Raw genomic sequence first — 15,199 nt, forward strand, 5'->3', positions numbered from 1 at the left:
GCAGTGCCACAGGCTGATTGCCTCCATGCCATGCCGAATTGAGGCAGCAATTCATGCAAAAGGAGCCCCAACCAAGTATTGAGTGCATAGAAATGAACATACTTTTCAAAAGCCTGGCATTTCTGTTTAAAATATCCTTTTTTTATTGATCTTATGTAATATTCTAATTTTCTGAGACACTGAATTTTGGGTTTTCATTATCTGTAAGCCATAATCATCAAAATTAAAGGCTTGAAATATTTCACTCTATGTGTAATGAATCTATATAATATATGGGTTTCACTTTCTGAAATGAGTGACAAAAAATATTGACCTTTTTCACGATATTCTAATTTTTTGAGATGCACCTGTAAATAAAAAATTAAGATTTAAATATGCAGTTCGTTTTGGACCACTAGGGGGCAGCAGTACAGAGGGACCTGATGAAGGTGGTGATGGGATGGGATCTGAAAACTCAATGTATCCATTAAATACAGTGAAGTTTTTCCTTTTTTGTCTCAGGATTTGACTAAGTAACAGTGGCATGGATGACATGATATGGCTTGCTGACTTGGTCATTGTTGTCTCTCCCTAGGGATGAAAAAGTTCAGAAAAAGACTTTATTTTATGTTATATCTTTGTAAATAGGGTGACATAGGGTGAAATGGGACGAATATGTTTCATGATTGATTGCCCTTTAAATATCAGCAGAAAATCAAATGTTAATAGATGCCACAAGGGTAGTTGTCATTCCAAATGTTTTCATTGGCATCACAATCATGCATCACAGTGGATAAACTCACGCTTTAACATCCAATTCATCTCTGGCAAATGAAAATGCTCTTACAGACTCTATACAGAATGCAAACGCACACACACACACACACATACACACACATACACACAAAACATAGTTCTTAATTATTATTTTAATTATTGAATGATTATTACAGAAAAGTATGTTTTGTTAAAAAAATGCTAGATTATTTGTGAGAGTCTGGCAGTTTTCACACTTTATTTTACCATAGGATACTTTTTATTTTGGACACTTGTTCTGATGGATTATGATTATTAATCATAGCACTATTATGGCATTACATGAACCTTGTCACATGTCTGTGTATGGACACAGGATATTATTTTCAATTTATGGTAACCAGGATGAGTTTTTTTCCCCCTGGAAAACAATTTAGTATGTTATATATAATAATTTAATACAGTATAGTATATACAATTTAATTATAATTTTCTTTTGTAATATTCATGCATGTTGAAACTCTTTGTAATGTCTCTTTTGCAGTTGCACTTTTAAATAAAATTGAAAGTACACGAAAAAATCAAGCCTTACTGAATTTTGAAAGTTTATAAAGAGTAATATAAAATATGTCACACTGTACAATAAACTTAAGTCATGTGTCCATAGGGCATTCATAAGCAGTGCATCAACTTAAAATGACACATTAAATGTGTTTTATAGGCACATATGACTGCATTCTCAGTGTTTCACTGGACATGAAAAATCTGATAATAAATAGTCATAAATTAAGCCCATGTGTCAACAAAACTTTTACAATGCTTTTGAATGCTAATAATTCAGACTCCTTCAGTAGGCCTACAGTGTGGATGCACAGTGCAACAAAATAAAAACATTTAAGATGTGTGTTTTTTTGAGTTTGTCAATCACACCACAGACTGAGAAGCATGTCGCTCATCCTCTGAGTAACGCCTGAACTGTTCCCCTAGCAGTGGCTCCAGGCCCTCAGCTGAGCGGTAAGAACGTGCCCGAACAGCACACCCGATGACTCCACCCACTACAACCGCAACAAGCACCACGGCAACAATGGCTATGGTGATGATCTCTGAAATAGTGTATGACCGAGCTGGCAAGGGAGAAAGAGAGAGATTTTGTGTTTATAGGAATCAAACCACAAATCTATAAAGGTCAATGGTAATTTTTATTCATACACTATGATTGTGGTGGCCCCATTGCTCTCCTGTATGCACTTCACACTCCAGTCCAGTAAGTGGCAGAAATGCATCTTTAACAGTTTGCTAAATTCTATAAACCGTGTCATGACAAATTGGGTACTACCTAAAAATGAGATCCCATTGGCACAAAAAACTTTTAATGGGTACTTCTTTTTGCATGATTCCTACAAAATGCAACCCAATCTCATGAGAAAGCATTAATAGGTCTATTTTACAAGGTTGTGATTTATTATGAAATGATTCATTAGAAAATGTATGATTTTTTAATATTAAAAAACAACAACATTAAGGTCCACCCCTAAACAGAATCGCTAGTGGGGAGTAAGCAGACTTTACTATTACTTATGAATGAGATCTTACAAATTCATATAAACTAGCCACCAATCTGGCAAAACAAATAATAGTTATGGATCGACATGGACTATGTTATAATGACCATCAATGTCTTTGTTAGCTTATGTACTAGCATAGCATACAGGAACCCAATTTGCCTAATAGCTTGGCTTATACACCACTACTTTGCACTTGCCCTACATGTATTCACAACAGTCTATAATGTAATTACATGTTAAATATCCAGAGAATTATTTTATAAAAAAGACCAAAGTAAGATCAGACACTGGCGGAAGAAGCAGGATAACATTTCTTCCACTTACTGAACTGCACACAGCAGATCAATGGCTTCTGCAGCAATTTTATTTGTTAAAAATGATTTAAACTGAACAGAGCACTTGAAAAAGGATGAACGAATCACATGGATTTTTTTTTGCTTGCACTTTTGGGTACTTCATTAAGTGTTGAAGTGAGTCATAATGTACTTCCATTAGACTCAATTCACACAGCTTGCTATTAATTAAATGATCTACATTTGTGTTGTGCAGCAGAAAAAAAGATGCAAGAAAATGATGACCATCTTCATTTTTGGGAGAACAATTAAGGAACTTTAAGTTAGTTCAGATAAATTAAACTAATAAAGCATTCCAGAAAGAACACTTCAGAGTAGGCTAATAGTCGATCATTAATAGGTAACCTTGCAGGAAGTAATGCAGGACTAATGAGTAGTGCTACATTAACACTTCAGCTACTACTATAAATTAATATGGAGCAGGAATAATTAATCAGTAAATAATAGTAAATTTAGATCTGAGAGTTCTTTATTAGGTAATCTGTAATTACAGAGTGAGACTGGCCTCTTTGCAAACTAATAATTAACTATGCATAATTATAAAGAATTATGAATTAATTACTAATCACAACATGAACGTGTCTGTGACATAATAAATGGTCTTTTTTTACTCTATAAATGGTCATAAAGTGCATTAGTAATTCCACTCCGCATGAACTACATGATCTGAACCATTATTTTAAAGAGAAGAACCTTTTTTTTCTCTTTAAATATAGATCACTAGAAGTTCTTCAAGAGTTGCTAGGTAACACTTTACTAATGTATTTGATGAACGCGATGAGAGTAAAAAGACAATTGCTCATAATCTCGGACAGATGGTAATGTTGTGATTAGTAATTCATTGGTAATTCTTTATAATTTGTCAGTTATTAGTATGTAATGAGGACAATGTCATTCAGTCATTATTGATTACCTCAGTCCTAAATTAGTTCATCTTGTTTCCATATTAGTTTATAGTAGTAGCTGATGTGTTACTGTAGAACTACTCTTTAGTCCTGTATTACTCCCTGCATAGTTACCTATTAATGACAAACTATTTTTCTAAAGTGTATTTTTTTATTGATTGATTTATGTATGTGTGTTACTCACTTGGCCACTGAACCTCATAGGTGTAGCCCAGGTTTTCTGGGGCAGTGACAAACATTTCAGCATTTCTGACTGGTGGCCAAAAAGGAACCATATTGAACTCTCTGTTGTGCCCAATTGGAGCGTTTTCCTCAGGATAGACCACTGTGCCTGCTGCATAAGTACAGAGAACACTAGTTAGAAAACAGCTGAAAGATGAAACTCATTTTGGTTATGTATGTACTGTATGTACATTATTTGGCCGTGCGTGTGTGTGTGTGTGTGTGTGTGTGTGTGTGTGCGTGTGTGTTTACCAGCAGTGTGTCTCTGAAGCCATTCATCAAAGATGGCATCAGTGAATGTGTGAAGCAGGACAAAGATGGGGTCGTTTGGTGACAGGTGAGTCTGTCCACCTGTGCCATTGAGAAACAAATGAGCCAGGTTGTGCAGACTCCTCACTACTGGGTCATAGTTTCCTTGGGGAGCACTGTAACCTAGTGACACACAAGAACACCAATTAAAAGTCTCCTCGCTTTTAGGAGTTTATGCAGGTGGTTGGTTGGTGTGCTAGACTCTTTGTCTGTGACTCCAAACATTTTTCAAAAAACTTTTTTAAAAAGTACTGTTATCTGCAGTTGTGAGTGTATCATACCCTCAATAGTGTTTCTGAAGCTCTGAGAAGAAGTCGAGTAATATGGTGGCGTGTCAAAAGTGTTCAGCTCTAGACAGTCGAGGATGTCTTGTGGTTCTGGTAATCTTTGAACCATGGGTCGGGCCACATTACCAGCAGGGTTTCTTCTGATTGGACTTGTCTCTGTACCTGAATGCACACCAGTCAGAGAAGGTAAATAACTTTTGATTATTAAAGATCTTCATTAAAGACCATCAGAACTGTGTGTCAAAGGCAATGTGTCTGGGTAAATATCACATAACTTTTTTATGGTAAGATTTGTTTAGGTTGTTAAATTGTGTCATGCGGTGCGACTTTTATTAATTTATAATATTTGTTAAAATTATTTTAATTTTGAAAAAAAGGGTGAATATAGTTAACTAAAACTGCAAAAAAAATACAAAAATTATAATTGTTACCTAAAATAAAATGAATGTTAACTAAATAAACTAATAAAATAAAATAGAAAATGTAGTTATCTAAGCTAGTTGCCAAGACAACATTTCTCATTTCAATTTAGTTTAACTTGTTTAACTAACTAAAATAATTAAACATAAAACTGAAATTAAAAATGTCTATAGTACAATTATATAGTACTGAATAAAAACTTTATAGACAAATATTTTAAAAGCTGGTGAGCTATAAAATTTTAACATTTAAATTGAAATTAAAATTAAACACTGAAAAAAATTTAAACTGGTTCAAAATATTGATAAAAACTATAATAATATCTCACTAATTAAAATACAGTAGTACTAGTCTACACTCACATGTATTTATGGGGTAAGGAAAATATTTGTTATAACATTTTACTTGATGGTTGCACCACATGACATTTTTAGAGTTATTCAATTTAAAGTTTTCTTGAAAATGTTGAAAAAGTTTTTCATAACTATATGAAATCAAAATGAATACCTAGTTTTTTTTGTCTTTCACACTTTGTCATTTGTTTTTGACCCATGAACCAAATCTCTTTATGAAGTCCCGCAGACTGTGAGAATCAATCATAAGATTGAATATTATACTATTCACTTTGTCTGCAATCGTGAGTCACTTGCAAATACAATCACATGATCCTAATCGTTTTGCCCATATAAGGTTTGATCTTTCTTCTGAGCTCTCGAAATGCCTCAAAGGATTAATTCAAACAGCATGTGAGCAGTCTTAGGTCTTGGAATGCATGTGTGTGTGTGTCTTATTGTTGCAGATGGTCTCCAATGTCTCACACTCCCCCACACTCTCACAGATCTCCCACCAGGGAGAGGACACAAAATTAGACGTGTGTTTTTGCAGTATTCTGTGTGCATGTGTTTGTGTGATGTATAGAGGGCAGTGTGTGTTATTGGTATGTTGTTTGAGTGTGTCGTACTGTTGCAGATGGTCCCCAGTGTCTCATACTCCTCCACACTCTCACAGATGACTCTCCACTGAGAGAACACAGAGTTGGAACTGATGCCATTGGTGTCAAAGCTGCTTCTGGCTCCCAGCAGGTCATCAGTGCAGATATCACACTCGCTGCCTCCTATTGCAAAGTTCCAGTACGGCAGGGCAAACGACGAGTCCCCCAGCATGTCCTGTGCACACAGACACACATGTGTATCCCAACTTGTCCCATTAGCTGATCCTTCTATCAATGGGGAATAGTTGGTAATTTCTGCTCACTGCACAAGATAATAAGACTTGCCAAATAGATTTTTCCAGAATAAAGCATACATCTAACAAAACTTTAGAGGATTGTGCTTAAAACAATGAAAAAGGAAAAATAAGGTAAAAAAATTTCATTTAATTTAAGTCAACATACATTCTCTGAAAAATAAGTCTTAGCTTAGTTCCCAAGTAAATTAGTTCTTAGTATATTAAGTTTTTTTTAGTTTTTTTTATTAAAAATAAAACCAATAAATTAAATGATTAAACCAAATTTCTGCCACATAAAAAAAAAGAAAATCATCAATTGGCCAATCATAATTATAACAAAAGTCGAAATAATGAGATATTTTTGAGATACTCAATGTCAAAATAATAAAAAGTGATAATTTATGACAAAATATTTAATCTAATTTTGACTTTTTGTCATAAAAAAGTTATAATTATGCCACATAATTATGCCATACTTTTTATATGTCATAATAATAACTTTTTATGACATATGATGTACCAAAGCATGACTTTTTTTCCCCTTATGTGGCAGAAATGGGCTTCCATACTAAAATAAATATTTCCCCAAAAATGAAATTTCTGTCATTTTTCATATAAATGTGACCCTGAACCACAAAACCAGTCATAAGTGTCAATTTTTCAAATATATTTATTTTATTTTTATTTTATTTTTTTTCTACTGGAGCTTTCAAGCTTTAAAAACAATGTCAAAGCATCATAATAGTGGCTCTATTGACCCTTCACTGGGAGTTTGATTGACAGGCAATCTGACCAATCATAGCACCAAATCTGCCATTTTGTCTGACAAACAAACTACTGTATGATTTCAGAAAACTTGTCTTACAAGGTATGAGTCATATGACAACTTTTATGATACTTTTAGCTTTTTTTGAAGCTTGAAATCTCCAATCCTCTTGCATTACATTTGCCTGGAAAAGAGCAACCAGTGCATTCTTTAAACTATCTCCCTCTGTTTTTGATAGAAGAAGAAAGTCATATGGTTTTGGAATCACATTACATTATTTAACAGGTATTGTAATTCTGTTTCCCACTGTATAATTATCATTATCTGTGTTGGGTCACCTGCATGTCTCTCTCCAGTTGCAACAGGTGGTACCGGTGCCAAGTGACAAATCCTGGTCCTTCATGAGAGAAATCCACACCTCCAAAGCTCTGCTGGCCTGGACCCATGTAAGTCTTACTGACCGAATAGTAGTGGGTCCAGACAAAGTAATTATAAATGGTGATGTTCTCACACTGTACATTTGCTCCATCAGGACCAAAAATCTCCTGATAGCGACGGGTACAGATGACCAGGTCAGGATGGAGGCTTCTTTTAGCCTGGTCCAGAGCGTTCACAAAGGCTCTTTTCTCATCTGTAGACATCTGCATGATATTACGTCGCACTGAGGACACACACAAACCCAGATAAGAAAGAAATCAAAGCACACAAACATCACATATTGTATGTATTTCCAGTACATATCTGTATTGTGTGTATTTCTGTTCTCACCCACGGTGGCTCTTTGATCACAGTTTGGCCCCGTCAGGCCATGTCGGCATTGCCCACAGTTAAATCCACTGAAGTTTCCGTTACACTGGCAGGTCCTGTTAAAGAACCTCAGTGGCCATCGTTCTCTATCATCCCGCCCATCGTGAGGATACTGTGGCCCGTGTGGGCGGCGGTCAGCAGCAATTGACACACATTGACCTCTCCCAGTACTGGATCCACACTCATCATTGGGCAGTCCAGTAGGTGATGGGCAGCAGGTGCCACTCTGCAGACCTTCTGGTGTCACACACTGACGTGGGAACTGAGCGTGCGTCAGCACAACGCACATTAGCGCTAAACACACACACTTCCACATCCTGGAAAGACATATTTGGGCCCACATGCATTAAAATATGCTCACCGGGGATAGATCACCCAAAAAAATAATAATTCTGTCATCATTTACTGCATGTCATTATAAAGCTGTATAACTTTATTTAATCTGTGGAACACAACATGAGATACCAGGCAGAATGTAAATCATACAGGTTTGGAGCAGCATGGTTGAGTAAAATATGTTGGTAGGTTAAAATATCTCTCCAAAAGTGCATAGATTGTAAAACTTAAGTTAACACATGTGCTATGTGTATTGCATTAGGCTAATGACTTGTCGTAGCACTTGCATATCATTGCTCTTTTGTTGATTTTGATTGCTTCGATTGTCCTCATTTGCAAGTCGCTTTGGATAAAACGTCTGCTAAATGACTAAATGTAAATGTAATATGGCCAATATCTATCAATCATAAAAATCAGCTTTTTTGTTTTTCATTGCAGTTTATACTTGTAATATTAGCAAACTATTCCATTAGAACACTTTATTATATATTATTAAAACAAAATATATATATATATATTTGATATATTTATATTTATATAGATATATTTTATCTAAACATCAGATAACAAAATAAATGCAGAATCTATATATTAAAACCTTTTTCAGAAAATGTATCTTGAATTAATGATTTACTCATTTGAATTCATTATTTTTCTCATCTTGTTGGAACACTTTTTTATGTTTTATGCATAAACTTATTTTATTATTTATATTATTATTATTATTAACAATATATATATATAATTTTGCAGTTTAACTGGAAAAATTAAGCATGAATTGAGAAAATTCTTTCCCCATTAAGTGCTATGGATTGCTTCAGGAAAATGAGAACCACTCTGGTTCTAACTGTTAGTGGGGGGGGGGGGGGGGGGGGGGGGGCATTATTTGAGGTGAGTGCAAAATGTACCCAGTAAGATCCGTTCCTTCTGAAAAATGTGATAAATGTATTACCCTGTCAAAGAGAAACAATAGAAAGCAACATATTTTCTCTCTCTCTCTCTCTCTCTCTCTCTCTTTAATATTGTATTTATTTATTTTTAGTTGTTTGAAGTAGTATGGGCTTGCCGTTGTATAGCAGCCTTCTAGAAGCATCTAAGGATATAGACTGTTCCAACTTCCCAACCTCAAACTGTCTAACTTGCTGACTAGTTATGTCCCCAGAGCAAGCCCACACACATGGTTTGTTTTAATGGTTCTTACAAAATCAAATAAATTATTTCCTTTATTGATTTGTCATCTTGACTCTTATGATGGCAAAAAGATCCCGTATCTATGCTCATCATAAATTCTGAACTGATTTATCAAACAACAATTCATCCATGTCATGTTCTAGTGGGTCACTACGTCAGTCTTCAACCAATACATTGATATAAAGAGTAAAAAAGATACAAGTAAAGAATAAAGAATAAAATGAAAGTATGTACCTTATATCATCCGTTCTCTCTTTTCTGCCCCACTCTTTCTCTCACACACTCTGTCTTTCTCCTGTACTGTAGTGCCCCCCTGTGCTGCCCCCTGGCCAACTCTTTTATACTTACACCCCTCCTGACTGCACTCATCTCTCTGATCCCTCCATCCCGTGACCAGCAGCCAGTAGAGAGAGAGAGAGAGGAGAGAGAGACAGAAAGGGTAAAAACACAACCTACAACTTTCTTTTCTCTTCAATGAATGTGGCTCTTCATTTGCGTCTGTTTGGTTTGACCTTTTCAAATGTCTGATAGATCAGTGGTCTTTGTTTTCATAACAGGCAAAATAGTGGATAGAAACAGACCATTTATTAAAGAAAAGACACGTGTCTCAAGTCTGTTATGAAAGAGCTGTGCAGGAAACAGAAAGACATTTGAATTGTTTTCAATTCTGAACTCTTTAAATTTCAATTAGTATATCCCTAAAATAACAAGTTTTTCTTTTTAAACATATTCCTATAAAATTGGATATACATTTACAAGTAAATGGAAATTGTTAAATGCAATAAATTTATGTGAATTGTAACTATTGTTCTGCATCATCAATACAAAACAGCAGAAAATCAAAATCCAAAAATTACTAAGGCCTAAATTTAAGATGAATGTATTTGAATTGCATAGAAAATTTCCATCCTTTAAGATTGCGTAGTTTTATAAACAAAATGATAAATTAATGTGATCCCTATTTGCCAGTTATACAGTAATGAATCAAGAAACAAAAGGTTATTGTAATAATACAAATAAACTGAATGTGTTTGAAATACACTATAACCAGTTTTATCATCAATAAATCAAATTGCTTTCTGTCTCAACCATTTTAACTATATCGATTGTTCCACAGCTAGCATATTTTAACCATGTTCATACTTTTAACTGAATAAAGTGTTTTCACAATTAACAGATGTATGAGGATCCTAAGAAATTTGAGAATTTTGAAAATATGATTTTATGATTTTTATGATTTAAATAAAATGTATTTGCAAATAATTAAAAATAAACTTTCTAAATAATAATTAAATAAATCTTACTTGTTTCTTACATGTTTAATCTATGTATGACTGAAAAATATGCATCACATTAAATTAGCTTTTTGTTGTTGTTGTTGTTAAAACTATAATCCACATGGATGGAAAATGATATTCAACTCAAATGCATAAATCTCAAATAGAATGTGGGACAATATGTTTGTTCAAAAGTATTTAGTCTTGTTTTTCAGAAAAATAACCAAACAAGATAAATATACTTGAGAAGCAAAACTGTGTAATTTAATAAAACTTGTTTATTTCTCTTTCCACATGGGCAAATACTTTGTTTATTCATTTTAAGCATAAACCATGTTAGATGTTTTAAACAAGAAAAAACTCAAAATTCTAAATATATTCTCTGAAAACAAGCCTTAATATTTTATGCAGTTTTGCTTTTCAAGTACATTTATCTTTTTCCCATGAATCTTTATATATTTTTAATGAGAATCCAGCATAAAAATGATATGTACTCTGCTTTTTCCACAAATAACAGGTCGTTTTACTGTATGAAGAGCAACACAGTTTGACATTTGCTGTCAAGGATAACCAGACCATTCAATACACATATAGACACACAGACCCATGTTCACAAAGTCAGACACTCAGTCATTTACACACACACTTGCACATCTACAGTCATACTCCTTAAGGTCAGCAATGCTAAACAACAGAGGTTATGGGGTCATAGGATGAATTCTTCTCTGTGGAATCCAGTGGGATGGTTGTCATAGCAACGTCCTCTTGCTGGACCTCTGAGTACTCTGGAAGGTCGTCTATTGCAGTTCTGTAAGCACAAACAATCAGTCACAATGCATATGAATGTGTGTGTGTGTGTGTTTGTGTGTGTGTTTATGTTCCTTATAATCAGGGTATGTGTTTGGTCATATATACTCACTGTTCATCGACTGGAATGGTGGTATCTGTGTTGTTTGCGTCACATTCTATGCCTCCGTTTCCTCCAGCACACAGGTTCTTTGAGGCCACACTGCTGCCAACAAACATATATGAATATTAACTTTAGATCTTTCAGTATCAGAATCTATCATGAGCCATAGGCAGGTGGTATTAGGACGAGGACGGTTCTCATTCAATCATTATAATTTTTTAGAAATCTCTAAATTTAACCCATTCTCCCACACACTCACCCACAGTGCAAACCTTACATCATCATAAAATATTCATGAGTCACAATAAGGCTTATAATGTGTCCCCCACTTTTCAGATATAATTTTTTTGATGCTGTAGGAAGCATTTTGTGGGAAAAAACATGACTATGACTATGGCTATGACTATGAGTGCAATGTACTGTACGTCATCAATATTTTTTCCCAGAAGACAACTGGTTAACTTTAACCGCATTTGTCTGCCAAAAGTATGTTGTAAAAGTAATAGAAATATACATAACATTTTAGGAGCACAAATATACACTACTGTTCAAAGGTTTGGAGTCAATAATGATGATATTAATAATAATAATAATAATTATTATTATTATTATTATTATTAACAATAATAATAATAATAATAATTATTATTATTATTATTATTATTGTTGTTGTTGTTATAATTACTGTTATTATTATATTATTTACTTTAATTGTTTTTTACTTTTACTTTTATTCAGCAAGGACACATTAAATTAATATATTAATTATAATAATATAATATTAATATTATTATAACACAATAACATAATATTACTGTTTTCACAGTATTTTGATTAAAAAAAAATTAGTCTTGGTGAGCATAAGAGAGTCTTTAAAAATAATAAAAATCTCACCAACCCAAGATCTTTTATTGGTATAGGTGGCTTCAAAGCAGACATGGACTAAATTTCATTAAACCAATGTTCATAGTTCACTTGTGGGTTTGAGTCTTGTTCTGTAGGTCACTTTTAATAAAATCATCTCTCTCTCTCTGTCTGTGTGTGTGTGTGTGTGTGTGTGTGTGCGTAAAGTGAACTTCTTAACACTCTGTATAGATGTATGTCTATATTGTATATATATTATATATCTCAGTTATTGTAGTGATGTTCCAATAACCACTTCTCCTTTCAAAACTCCTTATAGTCTTAAAAAGCACACACAAACCTATTTGGCTTTCTCCTGCACTTCAGAATGTAGACAATGGTGACAGCAGTTTGCAGAATGAGAAAGAAAGCTGCTGCTATGGCTCCTATCTTCCATGCTTCCTGCCCTATGGCTTTGGTTTCTGAAGCGTGAAAGAGAAAGTACTGTCAAATATAGAAAGTTAAATAAATCAAAAAAGAGAAATGCACAGGTGTGCCTCTCTATAGAGACTACCATCTGGCACCTTCCCCGAATAGAGTACAAAATAGTAAAACTCTCTAAAAATATGTTTTTTTAAACAAATAGTCAGTGACAGGTGCTCGACCTTAAGAAAATACTGACTGGAAACAACAAAATAATATGCTTTTTTATTTTCTAGTTATTTTTATAACATTTGTGATTTTGCAACCGTGTTATCAGAATGTCTAAATACAGTATAATACAATATAATATAATATAATATAATGGACACTAAGTCCAAATAGCAATAGATTCTATTTACAGATTCTATTTATGTTAAAATAGCAGGATTTTCTGCTATTTACAGTATACTACTTATTGCAAACAGTAGCAATTATCTGCACCTCAGTATTGTAGTACATTATAAAACAGTACACAATAATAACGTATTAATAGTACATAATAACGTACAAGTGTAAATTTGATTTTAATTCAAATTTTTAAATGGATGCCACCTTATTGGGACAATAGAGCCCTCCCTACACCGAACCCTATCCGATACATAATTTTCAACTTTTTGATTATTTCCTTAATTTTTACTGAACATAAATGCCTTTCCGATGTGATATGTGATTTGAATACTGATAAAAAAAAGAATTTGGCAAAAGGTGGATTCCAATTCGCTTCGATCGCGTCAAAAAAACCTTGGTATGTGTTTTGCCCTCTACACTATTTGACTTGATATTTGTTTAGCATCTTTTGTAGTGTTAACTAGCCCAATCACACGTTGTTGGGCGGCGTTAGTGTAAATAGCCTGTAAATTCGTGTAAATTTGCTGTCTGTAAATATACACTCTGTAATGGGCAAATAATATAATATAATATAATATAATATACAAATGCAGCATGTTTCAGTATATATCCAGATGTTACTGAAAAATGAAGACTATCAAACTATCAAACGACATTGATGAGAGGTTTTATGTGTTTGCAAAACTAGTTTTTGCAAGTTTATTTAATCAACATTTTACTTTGGAGTGTTTAAATTCTATTTATGTAGTTGACATACGTGTAGTGTCAACGTGTTCCTTTACTGGTGCATCAGTATCTCCGAGCCTCAGTTTGAGAACTGGTGTTGGTGGGAGCTCCTCAACAGTGTTTATCAACACTGGTACACCCTGATTGTTCTTGTTCGGGTCTCTGGAGGTGATAATCTCATTTACATCACTGGCCTCATGTGTTTTACCTGTAAAATCTGAAGAAGTTTCCACACATTCATTGTGTTACATAGACAGCAGGCGACTGAAGGTATGACAGGGAATTTATGTCATTAAAAGCCTCACCGCCTGTTGCTTTAGACTTCGTAATAACAGGCTCCTGCAACTTAATTGATCCCTGAGTATCCACGGTGACCTCTGTTGTGAAATAGTGGAGACATTTAACAGAGTGGTGAAAATTGCAGAAGAAAGATGAGATGGGAGCTGGAGGATACGTATGGAATTTTAAAATGACGCTCTCACAGTATATACTTACATGTGTGAGACACAACAACTAGGTATAAAAAAGTTCAATATAGGTACCAAGAAGGTTTTGCAAAGAGACGTTTGTTTGTCAGTGGATAAAATTACTTTTATTATCTATATATTGTATGTGAGGCCATTTTCTATAATGTTGGTCATTTTCTCCCAGACATAAATGGCCAAAGATATTGGTAAGTAACTAATGACTGGTTTTAACAAAGACTTGAGTGAAATACTGTACTTACTCTCATAAAACATCTTCAAATCACTAAATTAATTATAACAGATTCACATTTGATACACAAATTTATCCCATGCACAGAAATGAAGAAAGTCTGCTTTATCTGAACACAACCAACTGTGACAGAGGCCATTTGACTCAGTGGAGCATGTAGTGCTTTTAGGAGGATTGGAGGGTAAAGTCCATGTTGTGTGGGAATTAAGGTTTAGGGGTATCTTAGTTTCAGCAGGATGAATGTGTTTCTGTATGTAGGTCACAGGAGCAGCAGGAGCAGAAACATATAGGACAGTGGTTCATTAGAAATTAGGCTCTGGAGCTTTGGACAGACACCAAAACAGACCACACTCTCACTCGTTTAGGCAGATCTTAAAATGCAACACGATCTTATTAGTACTCAATATAGTACTGGATTTTTGTTCATTGAGTGTGGTTCTAACACACAAAAATTTCTGTATATTTGTATAGATTCTAAAATGCTATTAACATATTGTTGGAATAATATGTACATGAGGCATACAGAAGTTTATGAATGCTTTTGGGTTCATAGAATATTGAATTGACCGTTTTAATTGATGTGTAGTGTGTGTGTGTGTGTGTGTGTGTGTATACACACTTTGTGCTTATATTTATACTTTAGCATTTTATTTATTTTTAATTAATAATAATAATAGTAATAATAGTAAAATATATAGATAAAAATGCAAAATAATTGAATTGCCACTTTACATTTATCTGTCTGTTACTGTACATTTTAAATTGTTGAGGT

At 33.9% G+C, this 15,199-nt stretch overlaps 1 protein-coding gene across 1 annotated transcript; it reads right to left on the bottom strand.

The window, feature by feature from the left end:
- Window positions 1-908: 908 nt before the first annotated feature.
- LOC306873196 (5,6-dihydroxyindole-2-carboxylic acid oxidase-like) lies at window positions 909-9,437 on the bottom strand. Its single transcript, XM_079422305.1, has 8 exons — window positions 9,358-9,437; window positions 7,558-7,913; window positions 7,128-7,450; window positions 5,758-5,962; window positions 4,371-4,538; window positions 4,033-4,212; window positions 3,743-3,892; window positions 909-1,859 (listed from the first exon to the last, which is right to left on the bottom strand). The coding sequence occupies exons 2-8, from the start codon at window positions 7,910-7,912 to the stop codon at window positions 1,660-1,662; spliced, it is 1,581 nt and encodes a 526-aa protein (XP_079278431.1). The 5' UTR covers window position 7,913; window positions 9,358-9,437; the 3' UTR covers window positions 909-1,659.
- Between the last annotated feature and the right edge of the window lie 5,762 nt (window positions 9,438-15,199).

Source organism: Barbus barbus (genome assembly GCF_936440315.1).
Source record: "Barbus barbus genome assembly, chromosome: 7".
Taxonomy (NCBI): Eukaryota; Metazoa; Chordata; class Actinopteri; order Cypriniformes; family Cyprinidae; genus Barbus; species Barbus barbus.

What these genes read in the sequence shown, in the direction of transcription:
- LOC306873196 (XM_079422305.1), bottom strand. Translation starts at nt 7,912, where the DNA reads ATGTGGAAGTGTGTGTGTTTAGCGCTAATGTGCGTTGTGCTGACGCAC. An exon ending in CTTCAGAAACACTATTGAGG is followed by an intron (nt 4,213 to 4,370) that starts GTATGATACACT and finishes GTGTGTCACTAG; the next exon opens with GTTACAGTGCTCCCCAAGGA. An exon ending in CTATGAGGTTCAGTGGCCAA is followed by an intron (nt 1,860 to 3,742) that starts GTGAGTAACACA and finishes CTCCCTTGCCAG; the next exon opens with CTCGGTCATACACTATTTCA.